At 42.5% G+C, this 24,471-nt stretch overlaps 1 protein-coding gene across 3 annotated transcripts in view; it reads right to left on the reverse strand.

Annotated features, from left to right (window-relative positions):
• Window positions 1-2,066, reverse strand: part of SMYD2 (SET and MYND domain containing 2) — a 29,914-nt gene extending 27,848 nt beyond the window's left edge. The window contains exon 1 of one of the 3 annotated variants that reach the window (XM_059835410.1): window positions 1,986-2,066. In XM_059835410.1, the coding sequence (XP_059691393.1) occupies window positions 1,986-2,026 (41 nt within the window). In that variant the 5' untranslated portion in view covers window positions 2,027-2,066. Of the gene's footprint in view, window positions 1-1,844 lie in introns of all 3 variants that reach the window. The other 2 variants (XM_059835409.1, XM_059835411.1) reach the window with 2 other exon arrangements.
• Between the last annotated feature and the right edge of the window lie 22,405 nt (window positions 2,067-24,471).

Raw genomic sequence — 24,471 nt, forward strand, 5'->3', positions numbered from 1 at the left:
AACAGGGCACAGACACAAAACATTTCTGAGCACTGGCCGATCAAGTTACATCACTGAGATATCTTTCCTCTTAGTGGAACCTCATCCCCCTGGTGTGAAATAGGTTTCAGACTACCCCACTGTAACTGCTATGGTACTGCATTCAGTATACTCCTTAATCACTGTGCTCCTCCAGAGCTCCACGGGAGAAGCAGCATTTAAATAGGCTGCTCCTGGAGATGATCTTTAAAAGCTATCCCATGAGATAACTATTATCTCTACAATATTAATTCATACCAATGGAGCATGGAAAGTATTCCTTGGTCCTTTTACAGACAGACCCCTTCTGGATGTGATAAACAAAACCAGCCAGTTTCTTTGGCACCAGGGAATTTGTGGTTAGACACAAGAGGAAAAAAAACCCAAAACTTAGGGGCTAGGAAAAGCCACCGGTGCGAAGGAGGAGAGGAAAATCACCTCAGTTCTACAGTTCTCCAAATTAATGGGACTCGCTTCACTGACTTTGCTAAGAACTATATTAGGTGTTCATATGCAAAGAAAGGACTGAATAAAGTGAGTGAGTCCTATAAGTAGATAATGTAATGAGGAAAGAAAAAGGACAAGGTCAAGAGAAAAGAGAAGAAAATGAAAAGCATAAGTGAGTTAAGATGACAGGACAGGAGATGAAAAGACCTACTACAGTGTAATAATTATATTCTTCAGTCTGCCTCTCAGTCTACATATGCAAGCAATACTTACACATTGATAAAAATAGTAAAAGTACAACAGTTGTTTTCCTTTACTGAGGCAAACACTAACATTTGCTCTGAGTTATAACCAGGTAAGCGCTGCGATTCTTCAGTAAGCTGCCAGAAGTCAGGAAGGTACTATGCCTTTTAAAAACGTGGTGTGGTGTGACATGCCACAGTGTCACGTCCATGCCTAATTTTCTAACGACAACCCTAAACTGCATTTTTTTTTTGCTGCAGCAGCTGACATTGAGACGTTTATGGCAACCACTGGAATACCCACAGCAGGTCAAACCGCCCCTCCACACAGGCGAGGAGGGCACGTGCTGAGCCCCCCGAGAACCGGAGCATCCCACAGCCTGCCAGAGCCGGGAGCCATGAAACACACAGCAGCAGCTTAAATGCTCACAGCCCCACGACAGCCAACCTCTCGCGCTGCCTGTGCTTTGCCCTAGTAAAAGTAATTTGCTAGAAGACTAAGTTTCGGACAGAGAAACAGAAATGTACAGATATTCCTGTATATTTCATTACAGATATATATATATATATTTCATGCATATATATTCCATTCGCAGCACAGAAATGCAAAGCGTGGATTAGGCGATTGCAGACCCTTTCTCCCTCGTCAAAACTCCATTAAAACCAGTGCACGTTACGTTACTACAAAACTAAACGGATGGATGAAACTTCCGGTGACAGCAAGGTTACACACGTGTGTGTCTGCGTAACTGCCAGAGCACGTAAAGAGCAAAACTTTTCTTCCTTTCTTCCTTTTCCCTGAACTGTTAAGCGAGGAAAAGCAGTTCTGCGCTAGAAGTTTCGTCACGGCGCTGCCGGCAGAGCACCGCCAGCCGAGGAGGGGGGACGTTTTGCACGAAGAGGCCCCGGAGCCCCGCCGGCAAAGCCTCTGCGGGGCACTGCCGCCACCATCAGCAGCGCGGGGCGAGGAGAGGGCCGCTCGCGGAGCAGCGGCCTGCACGCCGCTGACTGCCCCGGACGCGGCCGAGGGACGCGGGCGGGCCGCCGCCGGCCGAACCGCGACAAGCCGCCCCGGGGCCGGCCCCGCCGCCGCCGCCGCCGCCACCCGGGCCCGCCCCAGGCCTCCCGCGGCCCTACCTAGCGAAGCAGCCGTCGCAGTGGCTGCCGCGCTCGCTGACGGTCAGCACGGCGGTGTAGGCCGGGCAGCTGAACAGCAGCTCCCCCACGGCGTAGCGCCGCCGCGCCCGCAGCCCCCGGCCCTTGCCGGCGCTGACGAACCTCTCCAGGCCGCCCAGCTGCGGCGCCGCCTCCGAGCACATCCCGCCGCGGGGAAGGGAAGGGAAGGGAAGGGGCGCCGGGGCAGGCCTCCGCCGGGCTCCCCTCCCGGCCCGCGTATGCCAGCAGCGGGCGCCCGGGAAGGCCGCGGCAGGGGCCCGCCGGGTCCTAGCGCGCTGCGGGGCGCTGGAGGGCCGCTGCCGCCGGCCCCGGCCCGCCGTCAGGCGCGGGGAGCGCCTCCTGCGGGCGGCGGGGGATTAGCCGGCGGTGGCCGAGGAGGGCGGCCAGCGGCTGCGCACCCGGGAAGTCATCTTCCCGCTGCGGGCGCGGGCCTGGCTAGAGGGGGCCGGGGCAGCCTCGGCCCGCTGGGCTCCGAAACCCTGCCCGGCAGGCGTGCTGGGAGAGCCGCCCAGCCTGCGGCTCCCGCAGCCCACCCGCCGCGGACTGGCACCAGGGAGGGGGCTGCCCACGCATACCTCCACTCAGAGGCGCCGTGGCGGCCTCCCCGAGCCCGGGCCTCGAGCGGCGAGGGCCCCGGGGGCTTGCCCCACCGAGCTCACAGCCCCCATCCAGAGCAACAGCAAGGCCTCCCGAGACAGAGCGCCTCAGGCACGAGCAGTTCTGTTGTTCAGGCCGCAGGGGGCTTCAGGTGTCGGGGCCTGCTCGACAACCAGGGCAGGACTCGGCTCAAAGCGCGTCTGCTGCTATTCAGGATTCCGCACTGCCCGCCCTAGGGCTGCCATGGCAGAGGGACCCCTGCGTGGCCTATTCCTCCAGCGGCGTGAGGCAGCTAGGCCGCTGAAGACGGTGGGGTGGGCAGGAGGTCGCAAACCATGAGGGGAAGGAGCGTCCGGAGGTGGCCGGCCCACCCCCGCTGCAGCTGGGCCAGCTTGCGAGTCGGGCCGGGGCCTTGGCCAGCCCAGCGCTGTTGTGCATGGCTCGTGGAGGCTAGATGTAGGTTACGGCTCAGAGGCTGGAAAGCTGACCATCTTCTCCTAGTTTTTTAGGATAGTATTCTGTAGTCTGAGCCAAAAAAAATCCCATGGAATGAATGAATGAAAAATTGTCCTAAGGGATGGGCTTCACTTCAGAATAAATCAGTCAGTCAGCAAAGAAACAACAAGAAGTCTGAATATGACAGCAACAGCCGTGTTGTAAACACAACAAAACCTCCAACAGCAAGAAAATAATGAATTTATGCAAAGTAAGAATTCCTGTCTTAGAATTACTAAAACTATTACTGAAATCCCAATGCAACCCAAGGGAAACCGATAAAGCTGTCTGTACTACGGAAAGTGCTACAGCTTTGTGCCAAAGTGTTTTGCATATAATTATTGGTTGTACAACACCCTGATACAGCACTAAGAGAATAGTCCTTTCAGAAATATGAGTAAAGTATTGAAGTGAATGAAAATGTTTTTTGTGCTACTTGTCGTTCACAAGCAGTGTAGATTGATGTAAGCATCCAAAGGTTGTAATCTCTGCTGTTAGTATCTGTGTATTTAGTTCTGTGTTAAATTATTTGTACAGTAAATCATTGGTAAGCTCCTTTTTGACTAAACACACCGGTTGAAACTTGAGGCTCAAAACATCCCCAAGGAAGTTAATCAGTAAAGTGGAAAGAAAAGAGGTACGTTGAAGAAGCAAACTTGAAATAAGAAATCAGCTTGCAAAAGTGCTTTGAGAATGTCACTAAATAAAAAGAAAATAAAAATTGATCCAGTAGGATCAAAATGAAAGCACTAGATTTAATCTTATTAACAGTGCACTATGTGACAGAGCTATTCATTTTGCTAAAGCTACTGTTGTGTCACTGAGGCGAGAATCTAGTCCTAAATGAAAACAGTAGCAGTAGTCTGTAGCTATTCAGTATCAATATTCCAACTCAGTCTGTTTCCCTGGATAATTTCAACTAAGTAGAATTAGAAACACTAAAATAACAGTAGAGAAAATAAGCATGCAAAATTCAATTTGCAAAAAATGTAACACATCCTGTCCTACCTCATTGTAAACACGGGGTGACAGCCACAATGGGGGTGTAAAGCAACACTGAGGTGCGATGCACTTTCCCCAGCATCACAGATGTCCGTCAGGCTGGGTGCTCCTGGTCCTCCTCTGCTGTCAGCACCCAAAAGAGCCCCATCAGAGTTACCTCAGCACGCCACCTCAGCTGCAGCGTAGGTGTGTCTGCATCTGCCCTAACGCCATTGCATTTTCAGCTGTGAAGCACCTCCCCAGCTGCCTAAGCTCAACTATTTGTGGGGCCACCCCAAGAATCAGAATTTGGAAGTACTCTAGTGTAAGGAAAATGATGCAACCCCCCAAAACCCAACCTCCCTCCCTTTTGACGCTGGATCCCTCACCCACCGCAGCAGGGTCCTGCAAGGGCTGAGCTGGAAAAACAAAGCCATGTGCTGGAAACAGGTCCATCGAGAGCCCCAGGCACGGCCAGGGGGTGAACCAGGTCTAGGGACCTTGTCTGGGGTAGCAGGAGACAAGGTACAGAGGTTGTGGGTGGGGGTCCCCAGGGAGGCTGGTCAGGGAAATTAAGGCCTATTCGTGCCCTCAGGGCCCTAACAATAAGCTAACGTATTTCATACCTAGTTGCATGTCTTTAACATTTTTGACGTTCTCATCCATTGTAACATGATGAAACTATTGGAGCCACTGCAAAAATAATGTATCTTTCTGGACCGGCATTATTTGAATTAGTTAAAACATCGCTTTTTTGCAAGGAAAGAGTGAGCAATGAAAATAAGTTCAGTCATTGAAAAATATGCTATCAACCTCTACCACTGAGCTAAATGTTAATTGCAACCCACTGCAGATCTATGGACAGCAGGGATGGAATTAGTGTATCCAGCTAGAATAATAAAAGCAGTATCTAATTGACTAACCAAGTACCACATCTTGCCAGCAAGGACTGCCATTTACTCTTTGTATCCCAGCTCAGTGCAGATTGTGGATGTCTAGCTCAAAGGTCTGGACTCTTAATTATAGGCATTTCTACAACGAAGTATGTTTAAAAATAGTAATCGATAATGTATTCACTTTATGAATGAATTAGCATTAACTAGGAAACTGCCCTTATGTTCAATCCAGTTTGATTAATAGATGGGTCAATTATAGATAGACAAATAGAGTCATAGCTCATAAAAACATCTTCTCTGACTTCTTATACTGCACAAGCTATTGAACTCCTTGAACTAATTCCTGCTCAAAGTAGAGCAAAAACTTTTAGGAAATAGCCAGTCTTGATTTTAAAATATCCTTAATAAGAGGTTTTACCGAAACACTACCAAACATGTGTGCTTTATTTCTACCCTTAATATGCCCATTTGCATTTTCAGCTGCTGGATCTCGTTATAACATTATAAACTATTTTGAAAAGTTCTCAGCTTTTTTTCTCTCTACATTAGTACTTGTAGACATTGGTAAAATGAAATTATTCAGTCTTTGCTTCTGAAATCTGAAAACATAGTGTTACATACTCCATTAGTGAAATCCTGGTCACGCTGAAGTCAAGGACAAATTCCTACGTTCTTTAATGAAGTCAGAATTTAATTTCTGCTTCAAATAATGTTGCATCCAAATAAAAGAGGTCTAACAATTCATACGCCTTATCAGATCATTTCTAAACGATAGCTTGTGCTGGGTCATAGGCTTCTCTAAGAGCGTGTAGGTTCACTGATGAGAAGCTTGCAAGGAGGTTTCTTTTCGGGGGAACCAGCTGGGATGATGGCAGACGTTATCACACTCCTGTTCCACATTATCACCCTTGTTGAGCAGCCGACAATTTGATTATGCCTCAGGTAATGAGAAAAAATTTGAATTTCAGTAGCTCTTTTTTTAATAAACAGTCATTTAGTTTTAAAAACAAAAATAATAATTTACTAAATAGGCTTTATTCCACCCTGAAAAACGTTGCTTTCCAAAAGATAATGCATGAATTTATTCACAGGAGTGAAATTCAGCACCGGCCTGCAGCCCCATTCAAACCCTCCAGGAGAAATTCAACCAGCTGCCTGCATAGCTTTTAGCTTACTTTAGATGTTTTCAAGAAATAAAACTGGTTTGATAAGTTATTAATGAAAACAGTTTTGTAACTACTTTGTTAGTATATTTATCCTGTCCCCCTTTTTCTATATTTATACAAAGTTGTAAATAAAACATAATCTTTTGGATCTCCCTATTTTATCTGTGTTTTCATACCATGTTCATCAGATAATCTGAACATGGGTTTTTATGAATAAGTTTGAATGCCTAAATAAATATTGTTTATTGCAGAACATAGACTTGTTAATCAATTTATGAAGATTCTCAAGGCTTTAGCCATATAAATATGCATGCAGCTGCTGAATAAATAGCCAACACCAGGGAGTCTCAAGCAATCAGGAAAAGACTGGAGTGCTCTCCCTCCCCACTGCTCACAAGATGAGCGGAGGAGTCTGTACCCCACAAGATGTGTTGAGGACCTGGCAGTATTGGGTGATAAAATGATACTTTGCTAAATTGTATCTTACATCTGCAGAGACTTGTACTTCTCATCTCCTCTGTCATTTTTAACTTCTGTTACATCTGTTTTAAATATGAAAGATGATGGTTCATGAAAGGATGTGAAGTAGGGTATAGGTTTAAGAAAGTCACAGAACAAAGTGCCTGCGCTTTGAATTTCTTAAAATTAAGCAGCCTTTAGAAGCAGAGCTGTTCACCTTCACTCACAACCTTGGAGCCGCTCTGCAGAAAACCATCCGTGTTTGATAGGAAAAGATCCATCCCTGTTAGTCACTCTCAGTTAGGCTTAATCACTTAATCTTCCAGAAATGGTGCCACCGAACTGCAGACTGTACTCTCCAGGAACGGCTGCGCACCCTGTGCCCAAAGCTGTCTTTTTGTGTTATGTGTCACCGCAGACTTTAGCCAGAAAGGTTCTGAACTTGGAAAGGGAGTGGGGAGTCACTTGCTAAGACACAGGGCCCCGAGCAAACTGGGGGCTGAGCTAGGAATAAACAATAAAATCAGCTACAGGGTAGCGACAAGGAATGATCATAGGCCAGCAGCCTATAGGGAGAGAAAGGACAAAGGAAACCATATATAACCTTTTCTATATTTAATGCAATTATTTCCAGAGACATCTGGTTTACTAACCTTGTCTTTTTTTTTCTTTTTTTTTGTCCCAAAACTATTGGTACCATCAGCTGCTTTCAGCTGGCCAGTGACAACTGGATAGCTGGGGCAGCTGGAAGCACGTCCCATGCTGCGGTCCACGTAACAAAAAACTCAGCGTAAGCTGGTTTAATAGGTTTTGTGGGCAGATTTCACGGCTCACCCTAAACTCTGCCCTGCTGTAGCTGGGAAGGTGCTTCTGGTATCTTGGCAATTTATGGGTAGTTTGGGTTCAGAGATTTGCAACTTTTCAGCAGGTGAGTGCAAGTCTATATTACTCTTTGTGAACCACAGATTAAATGTGAAGGTAAAAACTCAGCAGGAGCTGGGAAATGCTGCCTTTCAAAGAGGAAAAGTGCAGTTAATCACTTTTAGGAAATAACCTGCAAGGTGGAAGTTCAGGGATGACAGTGAGTTCAGAATTCAGTAGGGGCTGCAAGCACAGCATGTCACCAGTACGTCTCTCAGGCTGGTGTGCTCCCAGCTCCCAGCCCTGGAGGGGCCTGGGCTTGACATTCAGAATCTGTCCTCATGTTATCTTCCACATCTGTGCCACAGATTGTTGACATGTTGACAGTACTGACATTGCCCAGTACTGATACACAGACAAAAATGCTCTAGAGATGCCCTGGCTCTGTTGATAGTCAGGCTGTTCCCAACCAAAGAGGACTGGTGGAAACAGAGAGCAACCCCATAGAGATGTCTGTCTCTTCTCTTTAGAGACATTTATGATAGTGAAACACCCAGAGATCTAGAAAGAGGTTCCTCATTTTTGTTGTGAAAGGAACAAACTCGTCACCACCCTCACGTATCACATACCTCCTACAGCTTTATAAATATTAACACCCCTACTGCAAGTCTTTACAGGGGAGAGTGCAGACCTAGAAGAAGTAAAGACTCAAGTATCCGCCTAATACATGGAAGTGATTTGCCTGGGTTAAATATAGTCTAATCCACTCATTTGAAGTTTACAAGCATTTTTAGTATGTCATTACAGAAAGCCTGTACACAAATTTCCAAAGACAAAAAGTGACAGCAGCACAAATGTGGTTTCGGGAACATATCATGATGACAGAACTGGATGACTGTGGGGAACAGGCAAGGGCAGCTGTAAGGTGTGAATGTGACACTCAACACTCAGAGGCTTGCAGTTCACAATTTGCTTTTATCAGAATCAGCAACCCCACAACTGCCATTCCGTGTTAACTCCAGTCTGCCCCTGGCAGACCTGCATTAACCTTTGCTTATGGAGCCACGGCAGGACTCAAGCAAATAAAAAAATATATGTCAGATTCTCCGCTGGTGTAAATCAGCATCTCTCCGCTGACTTTGAAGGAACGGCATCTGCTCGCTCAAGCTGAGGCTCTTACCCGGTGCTACTATAGCATCATTAAGTTGTCACATTCTTCCCCTGCTTCTCCTTTTGTCGTCTAGCTGCAACTTTTCTGCGTTGAAGACTAGAGAAGGGTCTTTGATCCTCTGCTAACTCCTTGAGGCTCCCTAAGATAATTGGCCAGGACATTTCCTGAGTTATCCAGGGTCATTTTATCTGCCCTTTACTTGGAGAGGGATTACAGGCGAGAGAAAAGTCTTGGAGTCTTCACAGATGCAGACGACCTACATGAGTGCTGCTGTGTGTAGTAGGTCAGGCACTCCTCCTGACATGAGGGACACCCCATTGCCACTGGGCCATGCTTAACCTATCCTGCTACTGATGTGGGAACAGAAACCCTTCAGGGTGACCTGGGCCCTAAGACTGCATAGCTCTCTTGTCCCAGCTCACTGCGGGTGCTGGAAAAGGAAAGTGGGTGAGCTGCTTTTCTGCTGATGGAGGTATTTACACACTGTAATCATGCAATCGCTCTATATTCTCTATAGTTCTCATGGTAAGGCGTTTTCTTCAGTTCTAACAATGATTTTTGCAGCTATTTTCCAAACCTCTGATTTTTTTCAGCTTCCTTAAACATATGATCACTGAAACTGTGTGACATTTCAATAGCCACATCAATGCTGTACAAAGATGTAACATCACTTCTATATACATATTGGTTGCTTTTCTGTTTATATGTGCAAAGATTGCATTAACAGTACAATCAACAGCAATTTATATTTAACTCAATAACAAAAATTCTCAAGTGCCAGGTCTAAGACTGACCCCTTTCCAACCTTGCTAAAAATATCTTTATTCAGTGATGACTTCCCAGTGATAACTCATTTTTAAGATTTGGCCCTTAGTAAGACCATCGTTCTGCTAGTTGGTATTTCACTGAGACTGCACAATATTATTTTTAATCAGAATGTTTTGCAAAATTAAATCAAGTGCCTTACAAATGTCTCAGTGTATCGCACTGAAGCATTTACCTTTTCAGCCAGATTTGTAATCTAATCAGGTTTATCTGACAAGACCTATTTGCCATAAAACCATGCTGACTGGCATTAATTACTTCCTGTCCTTTCATTCTTTATCAGTTGAACCCATATTCTATTATTTTGCTCCCCCCTCACCTCCTCTCCAGTTTGATGTTAGGTTAGCTGGCTTATATTTACCAAGGTCATCATGTTTGTCCTTGCTGAATACTGGCAAAACATCAGTCTTCTTCCAGTCTTCTGGAATTTCTATATTGTTTCAAGACCCATTAAAAATTAACGTGTGGAAGGAAGAATCTCCTCCACCAACTGTTTGAGACTCCTCAGGTGCAAGTTATCTGGGCCTGATGAATTACAGGTTTTTATCACAAGTAGATGTTTAACATCCTATTTGGTTACTAATGGACTGAAAAAGGCTTTGGCTGCCCAATATGATACTGCTGTCATCCTACTTTTTCCAAATCGAGGAGAGACATGTTTATTGAATATGGCTTTCTTCATTATTAATGATTTTACCACCTTCAGCTGGTAACTGGCTAATTCCATTGCTGGGATTTCTTCTATGTATAATGTCCTTCAAATATTCTTTTTTTTTTTTGTCCTTTTTTTTTTTGCCTTGCTGGACATGTAGGTATCTTAAGCTTCCATTTTCTGTGCGTCATAATTCCCCTTTTTCTTCCTTTTGCTGCATGCCACTATTCCTCCTTCTAATCTCTGCCTCCTACAAATGAAGTAATAGCTGGAAGGAGAGAGAAGGGGAAGAAAAACGTTCATTCTTCTGCTATCTTCAGGGTCTCTTTAATTATAACTAATATTATTCTTACCTTCTTACCTCACTGTCCCAGTTTAACTTCATGAATGATTTGGCTGTACCCAGTGCTCTAAAAAGCATTGAGTGGATGGATTCTGGAAACCAAAGAGCCTTCTTTGAGTATGCTCCAAGTAGAAGGACTAGGAGTGATACCAGCTTTCTCTTATTCCCTTTTCTGGTGTTCCCTACTGACCCAGGGGCCCATCTTTCAGCAGGCTAATTCATGTCCACGTAGTTAGTGGTTTCTCTGTCAACCACCTCTTCTGCGACTGCTTTTCTACATGGACGGAAGCTGAGAATACACAGAATCTCACTTACTGAGAGAAGAGCCACCATCCATCATCAGATGACAGGCACTTTTACTTCTTGAAAGATGAAATCTGGTCCAGCAGAGTACTAAATATTTGTAAGCGAAGCCGTGCTGAGAGGCATCACACCAGCAGCAGCTAGAAGGCTCCAGATGTGTTTATACAGAAATGCAGTGTCCTCCCAGCTTTGCATTTGGTACCAGCGAGAGCTGCGGGTACAGCGTGCATTTGAAAATTAAGCCAAATGTAGAGTATTTTTATTACAATCAATAACTTGGGGAATTCTCACTCCTTGCAAGAATTTTTTTGGTGGTGCTTTTGCTTGTTTGGGATCCTTTTTGCTTAGTGGGGGAGAAAAAATATGTAGTCAAAGCCCGGGAGTTTTGCTTTTAATGAAAGTAGGCTTGTGCCTCTTTTAGGTTAATAGGAAGATAGCTATCAGGCCAGGTACTACTATGTTACACTTACACTTAGCGGAATAGTTGTTTAAAAAGAAGTTGCACCTCAGCCATGTGCTTGGGAGCTAAAATGTGTTTGGGAGCTATGCTGTTAGCTGCGGGCTCAGTCTACACTGCTATTAGGAGAGGACCTGGGGCGCAGCCCTCGCCCTGGGGCTGTGCTGCTCCCATCCACGCTGCCCACACCTAATGCTCTTCGCAGCAGGCTGGCTGGGTCCCCTGGGCCGTTGCTTCAGATGGGTGGTAAGCCTTTGGCCCGAGGAGAGCACTCTTTAATTTGTGGCGTTTGTTCATTATATATGAAATAATGCGGCCCCTAGGCTGCAGCCCCTTTGGTGCTAGTTCCACGGAACAGAATGCTGCGAGCCCAGGGATACGGCACAGAATACTTGGAGGGCTTGAACGTCATGGGAATGGGGAAGGGAGATAACACGATGCAGTCTTGTCCATACTACCTTTGGGAATGCTTTCTGGAGGAAACCATCTGCCAAACTGCCAGAGAACTGTTTTAGGGACGTACTTGAAGTGGTCCAGAACAGAGCCAGAGAATAAGCTATCAGTGTGAACTGATCAGGGATTTCAGGTATTTAGCACTGTGGAGATTTACACTGTGAAAGTATTTTAGATACAGAACAAGTACTTTTTGGATAAATACTTGCTTTTTCCTTGCCTGTTATCAGTGCCTTTTAGCTTTCAGAGTTAAGAGAATGGCAATGGCAATAATAATAATAGTGATAAAACTAGGGGAACTTGATTATCTTCAAGTGTGACTGTCCTGCAGGTTTATGTCACTGAGAAGTCTGTGAATGTGGTGAGAAAGGAAGGCTGTGTGGGACTGGGAGTTGTCAGACTCCATACATGTGGTTGGGGCACCTGGACTGCACAGGGTAAATGGACTGTAGGGCCCAGGCATGTAAGGGGACCAGTATAGCAGACATGATTGACCAGAAGGAAAAGCAAATGTTCTTTAAGACAACAATTTGGAAAATCCCAATATGTAAGAGAGAAAATGAGGCTATTCAGGAACAGATCTGAGTAATATAGCTGGGTTTAGATCCACCCAAGGATTTGGTGCAAATATGAAATGAAAGTAAAAACATATTGTTTTGATTTCTCTTAATCTGTTTCATTAAAACAATAAAATTAAAAACAGGAGTGTATGGACAAGTATATCAGCCATAAACGCTGTCCCAGATAATGACTGTGTTAACAGAAAGTCAGGATGTCTCCAAACACTAGAAAACTAGAAACAGAAATCAGCATCCCCAAAGTTTAATATAATACTTTTCCTGCAGTGCTTGAAGAGGAGGAGGGCTTGCCTACACTTCAAGAAATATTTTAAATGATCAAAGGAAAGACAGAGAGCAGAAGATGCATTAGGATTACAGTATTAACAGTTGAAAACTGTGTTCAGGTGGACCCGTAGTACCAACTTCAGCAAACACACTTGTGACATGAATGAGACTCTACTGCTCAAGTCAGTCTGGGAAACTGTTGAAATCACAGCTCATCAATTCCAAACATCTTCAGAGAAGATCCACAGAGACAAAACTTTCTTAAAGAAATGAAAGAAAGAAAATGAGTCAATGCAAAGCTTCTTCTCAAGGGAGTTACATAAAAAATGAAAAGTAAATACTCAAAGATACGCAGAAACTAGACAAATTGAAACAATCATGAAAGCAGTAAGACAAGATATTGTAGTCTTAGGAATGAAATAAAGATTTGATAATAAAACTAAGTGGATACATTATCCACGTAAACACTTTGGGAGTTTGAACTTACCTCTATATATGACATCTGATGATGCTTTGGATGGTACTGAATTGTGATTAATGTATTCAGAGATCTTTTTACACTATCAAAGGCATCCTCATGAGCTAAATAAGCTGCTGATGAGTCAAAACTGACATAAAATAGTTGCTTAACAAATCAAGTTAGTCATCTCAAGGAGAACTGCTGTAACTTGTATTTTTTCTGTGAGTCATTTTTAAAGACATTTTGACTTCAACAAACCTTTCTGGGGCCCCTTCTCTTCAAGCCACAAAAGCTGGCATGTGTAATCCCTGTGTCAAGAATCAGTGACTAAAAATATTTGTCTCAAATTGATAAGCTAAAGCCTGCCACTTTGCTTTATGCTTCCATCTCCTGCCTCTTTAAGATTAAAACATGGTTACTCTGTGAAATGCATAGAAGAGAAAAAAATAGACCATGGGACCTTCACCGGCTCAATTATTTTAACTTTTAGTCTTCTATACATTTCTTATTATACCTAGCATTTGCCTTCATAAATGTTGAATTACTTATTTCGATCACTACCTCTGTAAATGCAAAAACTGAGTAATGAAAGCTATTTCTTAGACAGCATCTCGTTAGTGACTGTAATTTGTACTGCTTATCATAAGGTCATATGGAATTTCTTGCAACCCCCTTCCCTCTGAGTGACATATGTGAAGACAATTTCATGTTTGAAGCCATGACCATGACAAACAGGGACTAGTGAATCCGATGTTGTTACAACATAGTTAACTAGGTGACCTTTAAAATAAAAAATTCTATTTAAATTATTGCTATGTCTCCAGTCCATTTTAAATTAATTTGGCCTCTAATTATTAGCTCAAACAATAGTCTGAACTATCTTTCCAGGGTGGATTACCACCTTTTGGTTATAAAGGTATCAGATCATATTAATCTTCTGTTTCAGCTCTCCCCGTCAAGCCCTGGGATGAGGAAGAGGCAGATGAAGGGCTGTGCAGAGTTCTGCTCTCTGAGCCTCTGTTGAGATAAATTAGATGTTCCTTTTTAACCTACCTTGCTCTGAGTTTGAGTCACTTGTGATCAGGCTGTCACAGTCACCTGCCTGACAGCATCACCATCCCACTGGCACTGCCACTGGGTCTTGGCAGAGTGGAAGCAGCTTGTCCGTGTCTCCGGTGTCCAAATTCCCACAACAATCTGTCCCTCTCTAGGTGGATCCAGAGGCTGTTCAGGAGATAACAGGGTGGGAACACAGGAACAGTGACTCTAACGGAGCTCACTGGGTGCAGTCGTAAGAGGGTAAGAGGTGGGTAAGAGCAAGTTGTGAAAATTTTGACCGGTTGGAGAGATAAAAAAACCCCAAACTTAAAAGCTGATTAGTCAGCCTTGAAGCACCTGCTGTCTTTGTGTCCCCTGGCAAATTTTACGCAGCCCATTTTCATGGAACTGCTTGAATCAACACCTAAGACAACTGCTGCCGTATTTCAGAAGGACAGATATGTAAGAATTACATCAGAATTGTAGGACTATGATGTGCCAAACACTTCCTGAAGACTATTTTTATTTGTCTGAGGAGCTAAATTAACCTTTGTTCAACTTACTTCATCTTGCAACATAATGTCCTGAGAGAACATTCACAAATAAAGGTTTCTGTAAGTGTTTATAATTTGGGCTTTGCTTCACAACTATAATAAAAAAAGATTGAAAGCTCATTTTCCCCCCTCTTCCACACTAGTGTTTGTTGTTTCATTGGCCTAATCAAGATGAGAAGGCAGTTGCTATTTATATTTGTCTGGTTTTGACAGTTTGCTTGCTAGTTTACTTAGCTTACTAGCCAAAAGACAAACAATGCCTTTGCCACATGTACACCTAAAATCATGGAGTAGTAAGAAGTACACGTTGTAATATATATCTCTATACACAATTTGTTATACTTAAAGGAAAAGGTAGAGAGAGGGAAAGGGCCTGTTATAAGATAGGTCTTTTATGAAAAGTTCTAGATAACGTAATTGGAATAGAAACAAGGGGGTCCTATAGAAATGTACCAGAACACTGCAGAAATTACTCTAAAACCTATGGAGCATTACATCTTTTATATGAACTTTTTTGAGCCATTGTACAGAATAGCAGAGGTATCTGAGCTATAGGACGGTACAAAAAAAAAAGCTGCAGAAAGCTTATCATTTTGTGTTAAATTCCACAGGAGTTTTCCGTAAGGGCTAGGCTGTTTCTGAGGTGTATCCTGTGCATGTTTCTTCTCTACTCCTATGGCGAGCTGAACTTTGGTTTTAGTCTGCAGCACATTCTGAATGCATGAGTAGCCTTTTGTGGGTAAAAAAGAAGATAGTTCTCTGTCTCATTAATCTGCAGATTCATGGGGAAGTCTATGCTGTCTTAAACTTCATCGGCAGGTCACCATCCAGCTGCATGAGCCATTGTGTTTGAGTTTTAAATGGGGACGTACAATAGGCACTGTACCTTCTGGTGTAAAACGTACACAGAAAATTACATACCACTTCCCTCAGCAACTGAGGTTTTGTATTATTTCAGTGGACTGAGGGCCCTTTTTTAGTGCAATAGGGAGCTAAGAAAGTGTACATAAAGGACTGCATAACAGCATCCTTCCCTGACTTGGTAGAAATGAGAGAAACTACATTTTTTTGTCGGTGATATCCGAGGCAGGTAGATTATGTACGAACCACAAACACAAGATTAGCTATGTGTTAAAAATACTACTTTTAGAAAGCCAACCAGTTCAGATATTGAAACTTCTCAATTGTTCCTACTACAAAATTAAAAACAGAGTTTGGGAAGATTGCTGCTGAAGCCAATACAACAGAGATTAGAAATTACAAAAGGGTCTAAGTTCCTCCAAATTTAGGAAGGAGAAAAAATGTCAAAACAGTAATAAAGCACAACCAGGTCAACAGACCCATCCACATGAGAAAACCAACATTTAACAGAAGGGCCTCTGAAACTTCTGAAGAACAGAAGACTGGTAGGAAAGCACTTTTATGAGAAATAAAATGTGCCTTCCTGTCAGGGAGGAAGGGAGTTGCAGGGTGCTTGAGAAATGGAAAGAAAAAATGCCATTAAACCCCGATATGAATAAAGATCAGGTAAGAGAGGATGTCACCCTGTGGCCTTTGGAACTGTGTTTCTGCTGCCTCCTGAAATTATATTTTCCTGAAACAAAGGAACAGTGTTATGGAAAAGTGGGTGGCAGGTACTTTAGGAAAGTGAGACACAGCGAAGCGGATAAAAGAGACAAAGACAATAGCAATCATATGCAATAAAGTGAAGGCAGCTGAGGTCTGAGACAAAGGTGAATATTCTGAGCCAGCAAGATGACTGAAACAGGGGAAGGAAGGAGGGAAAGGTGATTCACAATAACATTTGAAAGACATTGGCTTGAATATTTATCAATGTCACGGCAAACTTAGCTTGGCAGCCTTGGTGGCTGACTTTGTTCTTTCAGCAATTTCCCACCCTTAAGATGACAAACAAGAATGTGGTTCGAAGTACAGCTCTTAATGTGAATGGAACGCAACAGTGCTTAGGCTCACATGCCAATTACATAGGCGCTGTTGTGCAATTTTATAGCTTTTCTATAGACATAGCTGAGGTATTTACTTGTATCAATATCCAACAGAGTGGAAGCAGTCTAGGCAGCATGGACCGTTGTACACTTGCAGAGATGTGGAGGCAATACGCCCCCCCCCCCACAATGGGACATGCAGAAAATTCTGTGCAGCTGCATCAAGTACCTCACTTGCTACGAGTCCATTCAAATTACAATGTAGGTCATATGCCCTGATCAATGATTCTGCTACATCTTTAGTTTAGAAATAGCTAAAATAATTCTGAAGTGATTAATCCACCTGATTGATGATTGATACAAAAGTACTCAATTATTTTTTTTGGCTGATAGTGAAGGTGTAATTCATACTTCTTTCACAAGAGCTATTTCTGCACATAGATAATAGTATTCTGAAGTGACTGGTTCCCCAAGGTTAAGATGCAGGTACTATTAAGTATCTTAGATAAGTGCCCAATCAATAAATTTCAGAGCTATACTCCATGCTGTATCCCAACTTTTCCAAAGTTAGAACTGCAGCCCAACTCTTATCTACAGGTAAGGACAGAGCAAATGTCACGCTATAAAAAGACAGAAAAAGGACCGTGTTTACTTTTGGTGACATTGGTAAAAGCGGCGTTAAGTCCAGATGTCATACTGCTGTAACCAAGAACTGAATTTGGCTATTCGTCTTGAATCAATGCTATCAATAAAAGTCTGCCAAAAATAACCAACTGGTAAATATTAATTTAAACAGAAAAATTGGAAATCAGTTTCACACTGAGTTGCAACATGGGGCCACTGCATGCTGGCAGTAAGAGGATAATGACGCAAAGTGCCAAAAAAATACCTGGAAAGCATTACTTCTGTGTGACATCCAATAAAGATGCCGCACCCACCCCTACATTTTTCAGCAATTAAATATCTGCAAATGAAAGTGGTCTCTTTCCCCAATTCCCTGTCTGCAATGGCCAAAATATGGCCCAGCAGTGCTGCAAGAGAAGTTTTTCAGGGTGGCCCCTCTGCACAACAGCTGTTTCACAGTCTGATAGTAGCTTCTCCAACCAGCTGCTTCAGTTTGCTCCTGGCTGTCACTGCTATAGGTTAATAGGAACAGAGGCAAGAGAAGGGCCTAGGCCAGCATAAAGCAGAAATAACAAAATTTTCTGCCAAAAGGGAGTGTGGGATAAGAACTTTAATGGGCAAGCAAACAAAGAATCAGGCTGAAGCCTGAGGCGCTTCAGTGTGTTGGCAACAGACAAGCAGTCCTGGAACAAGTGCAGCCCAGAGTCTCAATTTGAAATGACTGTGTAGCCCCCATGCCAAAAAAGTTTGGCTCTGTGTATACATGTGTGCATGTATATCTATATCCCCACACCAAATATGTAGTTGTGATAATCATGTAGTAAATTACAGAGCCGTATGATAAACTGCATGTGCCTTTGACCACCTCACCTGCCCCCTGCCAGCTAATCCATCTCCATTTGGATTCACTCTGTCATTCCAAACGGAGGCTTTAATCCTGCAAACACTTATGTGTATGCTTAACTTTAAGCACTTGAACAGTCCAGTTGAAAACAAGTTTGGCTGAATGTAATTCCAGCATCGGCTCTAGGTGCAATCGTAGTCCTGCCTTTTACGTTCAATGGAAGCAGTCTGGCCTTGTGATTTCTTTTAGCTGATAGAACACCTCCTCTAGCACTGGTGCTGCCTGCTGGTTTGGTGTATACCATGCATAAATCCATATCATTCCACTGGCTTCGATAGCGTTACACCAATTTACACCAACTGAGAATCTGTCCTGTTGACAAAGAAAAGTCATAAGGTTTACTAGACCTAATCTACAAACACTAGGTGAATATCAGTCCAAGCATAAAGTGAGGGCAGGATGCAAGTACCAGATTTCTTATTCCCACAAGATGGGGTTGCAGGCTAATGGTGGTGTTCTACTGTGAGATCTATGCAGCCACCCTTGTTTCATGAACGTAAGGAAGGTCTTGCAGAGCTTCCGTCATCTGTTCTCTCGTGGCTTCAGCTCCAGATTTTCTCTCTGTCCCCTTCCATAAACTGCAGAAAACAAAGAGGAAGGCAGCAGAAGAGAAGTGTAATTGTATACTGCAAAATAACATTCATAAGTCACACAAACACTAAACCCTATGTATAATGAATCTGTCCTTTAGGGACAGTCCTTTCCATGTCATTGTCTGGTACTTATGTTGTTGTTCATCTAGCTAATTACTGCTTTGAAAGGTATAGTCCTGCTGTCATGCCTAGATTAGCAGCAAGTGTTTGGCCAGCTACTTTCTTGTCACAGTTGATAATTATTTAATGAGTTCTGTTCTTCCCTAGGAAAGCAAGATTGGGATAGAATTGGACTTACTTTATCACAGTAGCAGTGCTGTGCCTGTTGGCAGGTTTGACAGCAACAGTGCTGGATTTCAGTAAGACAGAAGAAGAATTTCCATAAGTAGTTCCTAAATCAGTTGGAAGCAACAGGGAAATTAATAGTAATGAGTGAATCTCAATAGATACTGACTCATTACTATGTTAGCTGCCAGTCTTTTCCTGCAGCTGTAACCATGCTGGAAATTGGGTGATGCTCTTAGCTAAAAGCAAAGCCATCATAAGTTAGTACAATATGTTGCTAAAATGGGAAACCTAACTTTAGATCTCCAGATTTCTCCATCTGCAGGGGGCCACTGAAGTCACATTATCATTTTTTTTTTTTCAGTAGAAATCTATTGATAAATAAAACAGCATCATCAACAGGACCATATGGGCCCTTCCTTCAGACTACCTGTCTGGAAGAACGTTTGGAGCAACGAAGGCAGGTAAAGAAACTTTGTGCTGAGACCAGGTTAGAACAGCACTGGCAAAGGCCTATTGTATACCCTACTGCAGCGGGGTACATTTTAAAAGCTCTGTGGTAACTGTTCCCAGTTATTTTCCCTGCTTGTCTGGAAATTTTCAGGAATAAGCAGAAAACTGTGTATGGAAAATGTTAACTCCTTGAAAGCTGATTACAAAAAAAAAAAAAAGTGAAAAATACCTGATAGAAATAAAGATGTTACATTTTTATTTTCATTTCAAAAGGCATTTTCATTCAAATATTTTAAAAATTCCAAAGTCAAAGCCAAGCATTTGGGTAAATCTTAGACACTTTTTTCCTTTTAGCGTTTTACTTCAAGGAAAACTTGGGAAGAAATTTTATTCTGTTTCAGAATAGGGAAAACACTTTCTAAAAGGCAGAATTTCCCATAAAATGGAAACCATAGTTCCTGCTTACCTTTACTGTTTCCCCTCACACTGAGTTGTGGTTTTCTTTCCAAAGCCATACAAACCTTCTAATTCCTCAAAGCCACAAAGCATGGGGATCTTTTTCTTTAAGGTTACAGATCATTTTGAGCTCATGTGCAGTCCATTCCCTTATCCCTAACTCTCTCTCCAAAACATGATTCACCTGGGTATGTATGAGATACACAGGTGGGTTCGTCTCTGTCACTTGCTTTTCCTAGAAATGGCACTGAGTCATCAACTAACCACCACCAGACAATGCCATGATGTCCTACATTGAAGTGCCTTCTATATGGCCACATCACTCAGGACAGCAGCAGCAGCCAGACGGGGAAAGGTTGGTTTGTCTGAAATAAATGACCTGAAAAGCTGGAGGACTGCTGGTCTCAGCAAACTGCTCCTATAAACAGCAGGAGCAAGTGAACTCTGAAAACATAAGAATTTCTTGTTAAGCAAGCATGCCCAGTAATGCTAATAAATAATAATAACTTATTCAAAGTATACAAAATGGACAACTTCTGACTTCTTTTTTTTTTGTTATTAAATCTAGTATTTTTCCAAGCAAGATGGTTTTTTAGCTGTCGTATTTTCAGAATTTTCCCATATCTATTTTCCATTAGACCACAGATACGGTGTTTTAAATGGTGTAATCCTAAACTCACCAAACCCAGTGAGGAATTCCTATATTGACTCCAGTGCTTTTTGCATCAGATCAGAAGTATTGAAGACAGTTGCTTTCTCCTCGTAGTCTTCATCATAAGTTCTGTAAAATGTATCCTGACACGGTAAACAAAAGTTTTTCCAGGAAAGCAAATGCAAAAGCAATATGTTATAAATATTCAGGCTGAAAGGGGATTAAATATATGTTCAAGTAATCTGTGGGAGAAATCAGTCTTGGTTTAAATTATGTTGCTGCTAGGAGATGCCGATTTCTTACCGAGAACTGAAAGACGTTCTGTCTGCGGCACACTGGATCGTTCTCCAAAGAACACCGAGCAGACAGCACGATACGTTCATGGCTACAAACAACACCACTGCTGCAGTTTAGTAATCAGTGCTTTGACTTTTTTCACAACATGTCAACTAGTAGTGTAGAAGTAATGGATTTATCAACAGGTCTATTCCTACATTTATCGCAGGTCTAACATGTATGTGTATTTTTTTGCTCTTGTTAGTGGATATGGCACCCAAATATAAAAATTGCATTGTTATCTGTTAGTAAGCATATATACCAATTTCTTTGGAGGTGTTTTCTCTATGCTAGTAGAATAAGTAAGTTATGTTCTGTGCAGATTTATTTGCAAGAGGTTGTACAAAGCTGCTGAGAAGAGATTCTATGCCAATGAGGTTGTTGCTTTTGCAGTTTAAGACCGGAATTTATTTGTTCTATACACACATTCATATACGGAGCCGTGGCTTTTCTGCATGCCATTTTCATTGCAGATAACCAGTTACTGAGTCATGCATGAAATGTGAGGAGGTTTCAAGTCATGTAATTCTTGCTTTACCTCCTTAACTTGATATATTCTGTATTAAACTCACTGCCATCCCAAATGAGGACCGTGTCATCAGGGAAGGAGGTTTAGCTGGTTATCTTGATGAGGTTTAAGATTATAGCAAGGGTTTGGGTAACCTGTACTTGCTGAAGTAAGGGAGCAAGGGCATCCCTGTCTGATATATCCTTTACCCTTCCTCCCTGCCTCCCTGGCTGAGCTATGCCATGATGTTTGCAGAAGGGATACAGCCCCAGAGAGGAGCCATTCATGCAACATAAGGCACCAAACAAGGCCTAAATCCAAATATCCCCTAGTCTGGAGAGAGTTTAGGGCTGGATTTGCATCTGATCTTTGCTGCCATTTTCAAATGTGTGCATATTTTCACAGTAAACTACTTGTGCCTATTTCTCCTACCAGAAATTTATATATGCATGCTAAAAGGAATATCAGAACTAGTGTTATAAATGGCTACTAATAATCTATATGTTGAATATATTATCCTCTTAGTATTTCCATCCAGTCTTTATCTATCTCTACCCATCTCTCTATATACATGTAACCAGAGTGTTTTGGTGACGTTCAAGGTGGCATAAGAGCTTTCGGGATTTTTTTAATCCAGAGGTTGGTCTGGACCTGGACTCCATCTATGCTCTGCTGGTTTTCCACCTACTTTGTGCAATAAGGTTGAAAGAGGATTTACTTCTCACTAGTAAGATGCACAACTCCAACCTGAGTGGGGAAAGACACCCCACAGCTGTGTGGTCACAAGCATATCACATTATGTGAGAGTGTCCCCATGTACAGCCAGTGTTAATGTGAGTCCCTCTTGCCTCCTCCAGTAAATCCATCCCCTCGTTACCTTCTCTCACTTTTGGCACTATGGCAGAAGAGTTTAAGCCTGCTAGGCAGCTCTTTTCAGGCAGACAATGGCTGAAAGAACTTCACACACTGTAGATATCATAAAGTTAGTATAAAGTTAAGGGGCAACTCTATTAATGTTTTCTGCAGTTGTCCAGGGAAATGGAAAACAAGAATCAGGAGTGGTTAGAATGAAATCCTTGTCTGCTCTACATCAGTGCAGTATGACTCCCAGCAATAGGTTTTCTATGTGTAAAAATCAAGACTTCTGCCTGCAGAAGAAATACAGGAGAAAAGTGAGCAATAGGTAATTGCTCTGTGGATAAACTAATTAGCAGTACAAAATGCAAGCAGCAAAAATGCCCTTCCATTCAAGACATTCTCATTTTATTTTGAACTGAGCATGCATGTGGTAATGTTTTAAAGCACTGAACATTTACTCATTTCACAGGGGTGAATGACACAGAAGTCAGCATCTTGTGATCAACAGGAAAAGAAAGGAAAAGAAGAACACTCGCTATTCTGATGTCATCTCCCATTGTTATTGTTGTTGTTCCTCCAAATAATGGAATTCTGGAAGCAAGACCATAAATCTCAAAGCTCAGCATTGTCTCATTCGGAGATCAAGGTCCTTGTTGCTGATTGATTCATGCATTTTTCATTTGGCTAGCTAATATCCTTTAAATGGAACAGACACTTAGGCAGTGAAACTGGAGCTAGTCTCCCCTCCCCCCCAGAGGATTCACCATATAAGTTAAGCAATTTCTCGTGTGATTTTTGGTAGAAAATATCGTTTGTGGAAAACCATGAATATTATTCACCTCAAAAGTCTAACGCTGATTTTCTCTGCCATGAGCCTGGTGCTATTGTGCATTAAGAGCACTCAGCTTTTAAGGTTAAATTGTGATACCTTTCTCAAGTTGAATAATACCTAATTCTTTGAGTTATCCCATTCGAATGAAGTATTGAGACATCACTTGACATGGGTAAGAGTATCACAATCTAGCCCTTAATGAAATTTGTAGATGCTGAGAGTGTCCTCTACAAGAATGAGTCCGTAATCCATATTTTTCTATTTTTATGGATATGTTCTACCTTCATTTGTAATCTTTAGACAGCTGCATGGTAATGGCCTGATGTAGCTACTTATATTTCACTACAACTTTGATAATTTTAAAGCTGTCTGAGATTGTACAAACAATACAAACATAGAAAAGTTGCTTTTCTTCAAAATTTTCAATGTTTATTTGTTATATAAACATTATAAAGAATAATTTTTTAAAAATGCAGGTAAAATAGCTGTTCAGGAATCACAGAACTCACTAGGCTTGACATGGGATGAAGAGAGAGTACAGACAGCTTTGCTCTAAGGAGTTACTTGTTTTTTCTTCAGACCTTTAGATAAATTCCAGTTTATCTCAGGCCTATGATATAAACCTCAATGTCTCAAAGAGTGTTGACGTCTTTCCTCTTTGATTCTGCTTCAGCCTGGCCACATTGCCAGTTCTTTAAAAATCTTACCCTCCTGTTAAATATCAGGATTCCTCAAGCATTCCCTTGCAGTGGGATCCCAGGTATTGCAAGGAATAATTTTTCTTACTGTTTTAGACACAAAAGTATATGTTGAACCTGTACTACCTCCTAAAATATAGCCAAAACGATATTTGGATTGCTACTTAGCACAAGCAAAATCTCAAAGGAGTGTACAGTATCAAGATCAAAATAGCAACTCCAATACCTCCATCCATTTGGTAGCAACATATAGTGCCTGATGGAAGACAGGACTGCATTCAAGGTAGCCCCTTGCCGTTCATGTTTCTGGAGGATTCCCACTAAAATTTGCTTTCAGTCATAAAATTTTTCATGCCTTATGGCACATTGAGTTATTTGCCATCAGCACTCAAACAGTGCATTGGGATTCCTGAAGGACCTGTGCTCACCCTTCCTGAACTGGGGTTTGGGCTCAGGATGACTCCAGTGTGGTCAGAGGGTGGTGAGAAGGATAGAAGTGATAATGGACTTCTGGGAATCCCTGGAAAAATGTGAAGAAACCCATGGGTGGCTCCGTTTCCACAGGTGAAGGGACATTGCCAAAATGCCCACTTCCCTGGACATAACGGGCTGTTAGGAACTGTGCATCAGCAGCTGAGATGTACCCTTTTTTTGTCTGGAAAAAAAAATAGAGCAGGAGTGATGAAAACAGCTGAAAGAACTTTCCATTAGAGTTAATTCAGTCATGAAAAGAGAAATCTGACAACACAAAGAAAGGAACAGTGAAAGACCTAAAAAGTGTGAACAGACAAGTTAGAAAGAACTGTAAAATGATGAACGGTGCCTTCGGAGAACTGTGCTGCTCTTCCTCCTGGTGTCAAACATCCCACTAACAAAAATTAAAATAT

The sequence above is a fragment of the Gavia stellata genome, chromosome 2 (assembly GCF_030936135.1).
Source record: "Gavia stellata isolate bGavSte3 chromosome 2, bGavSte3.hap2, whole genome shotgun sequence".
NCBI lineage: Eukaryota > Metazoa > Chordata > Aves > Gaviiformes > Gaviidae > Gavia > Gavia stellata.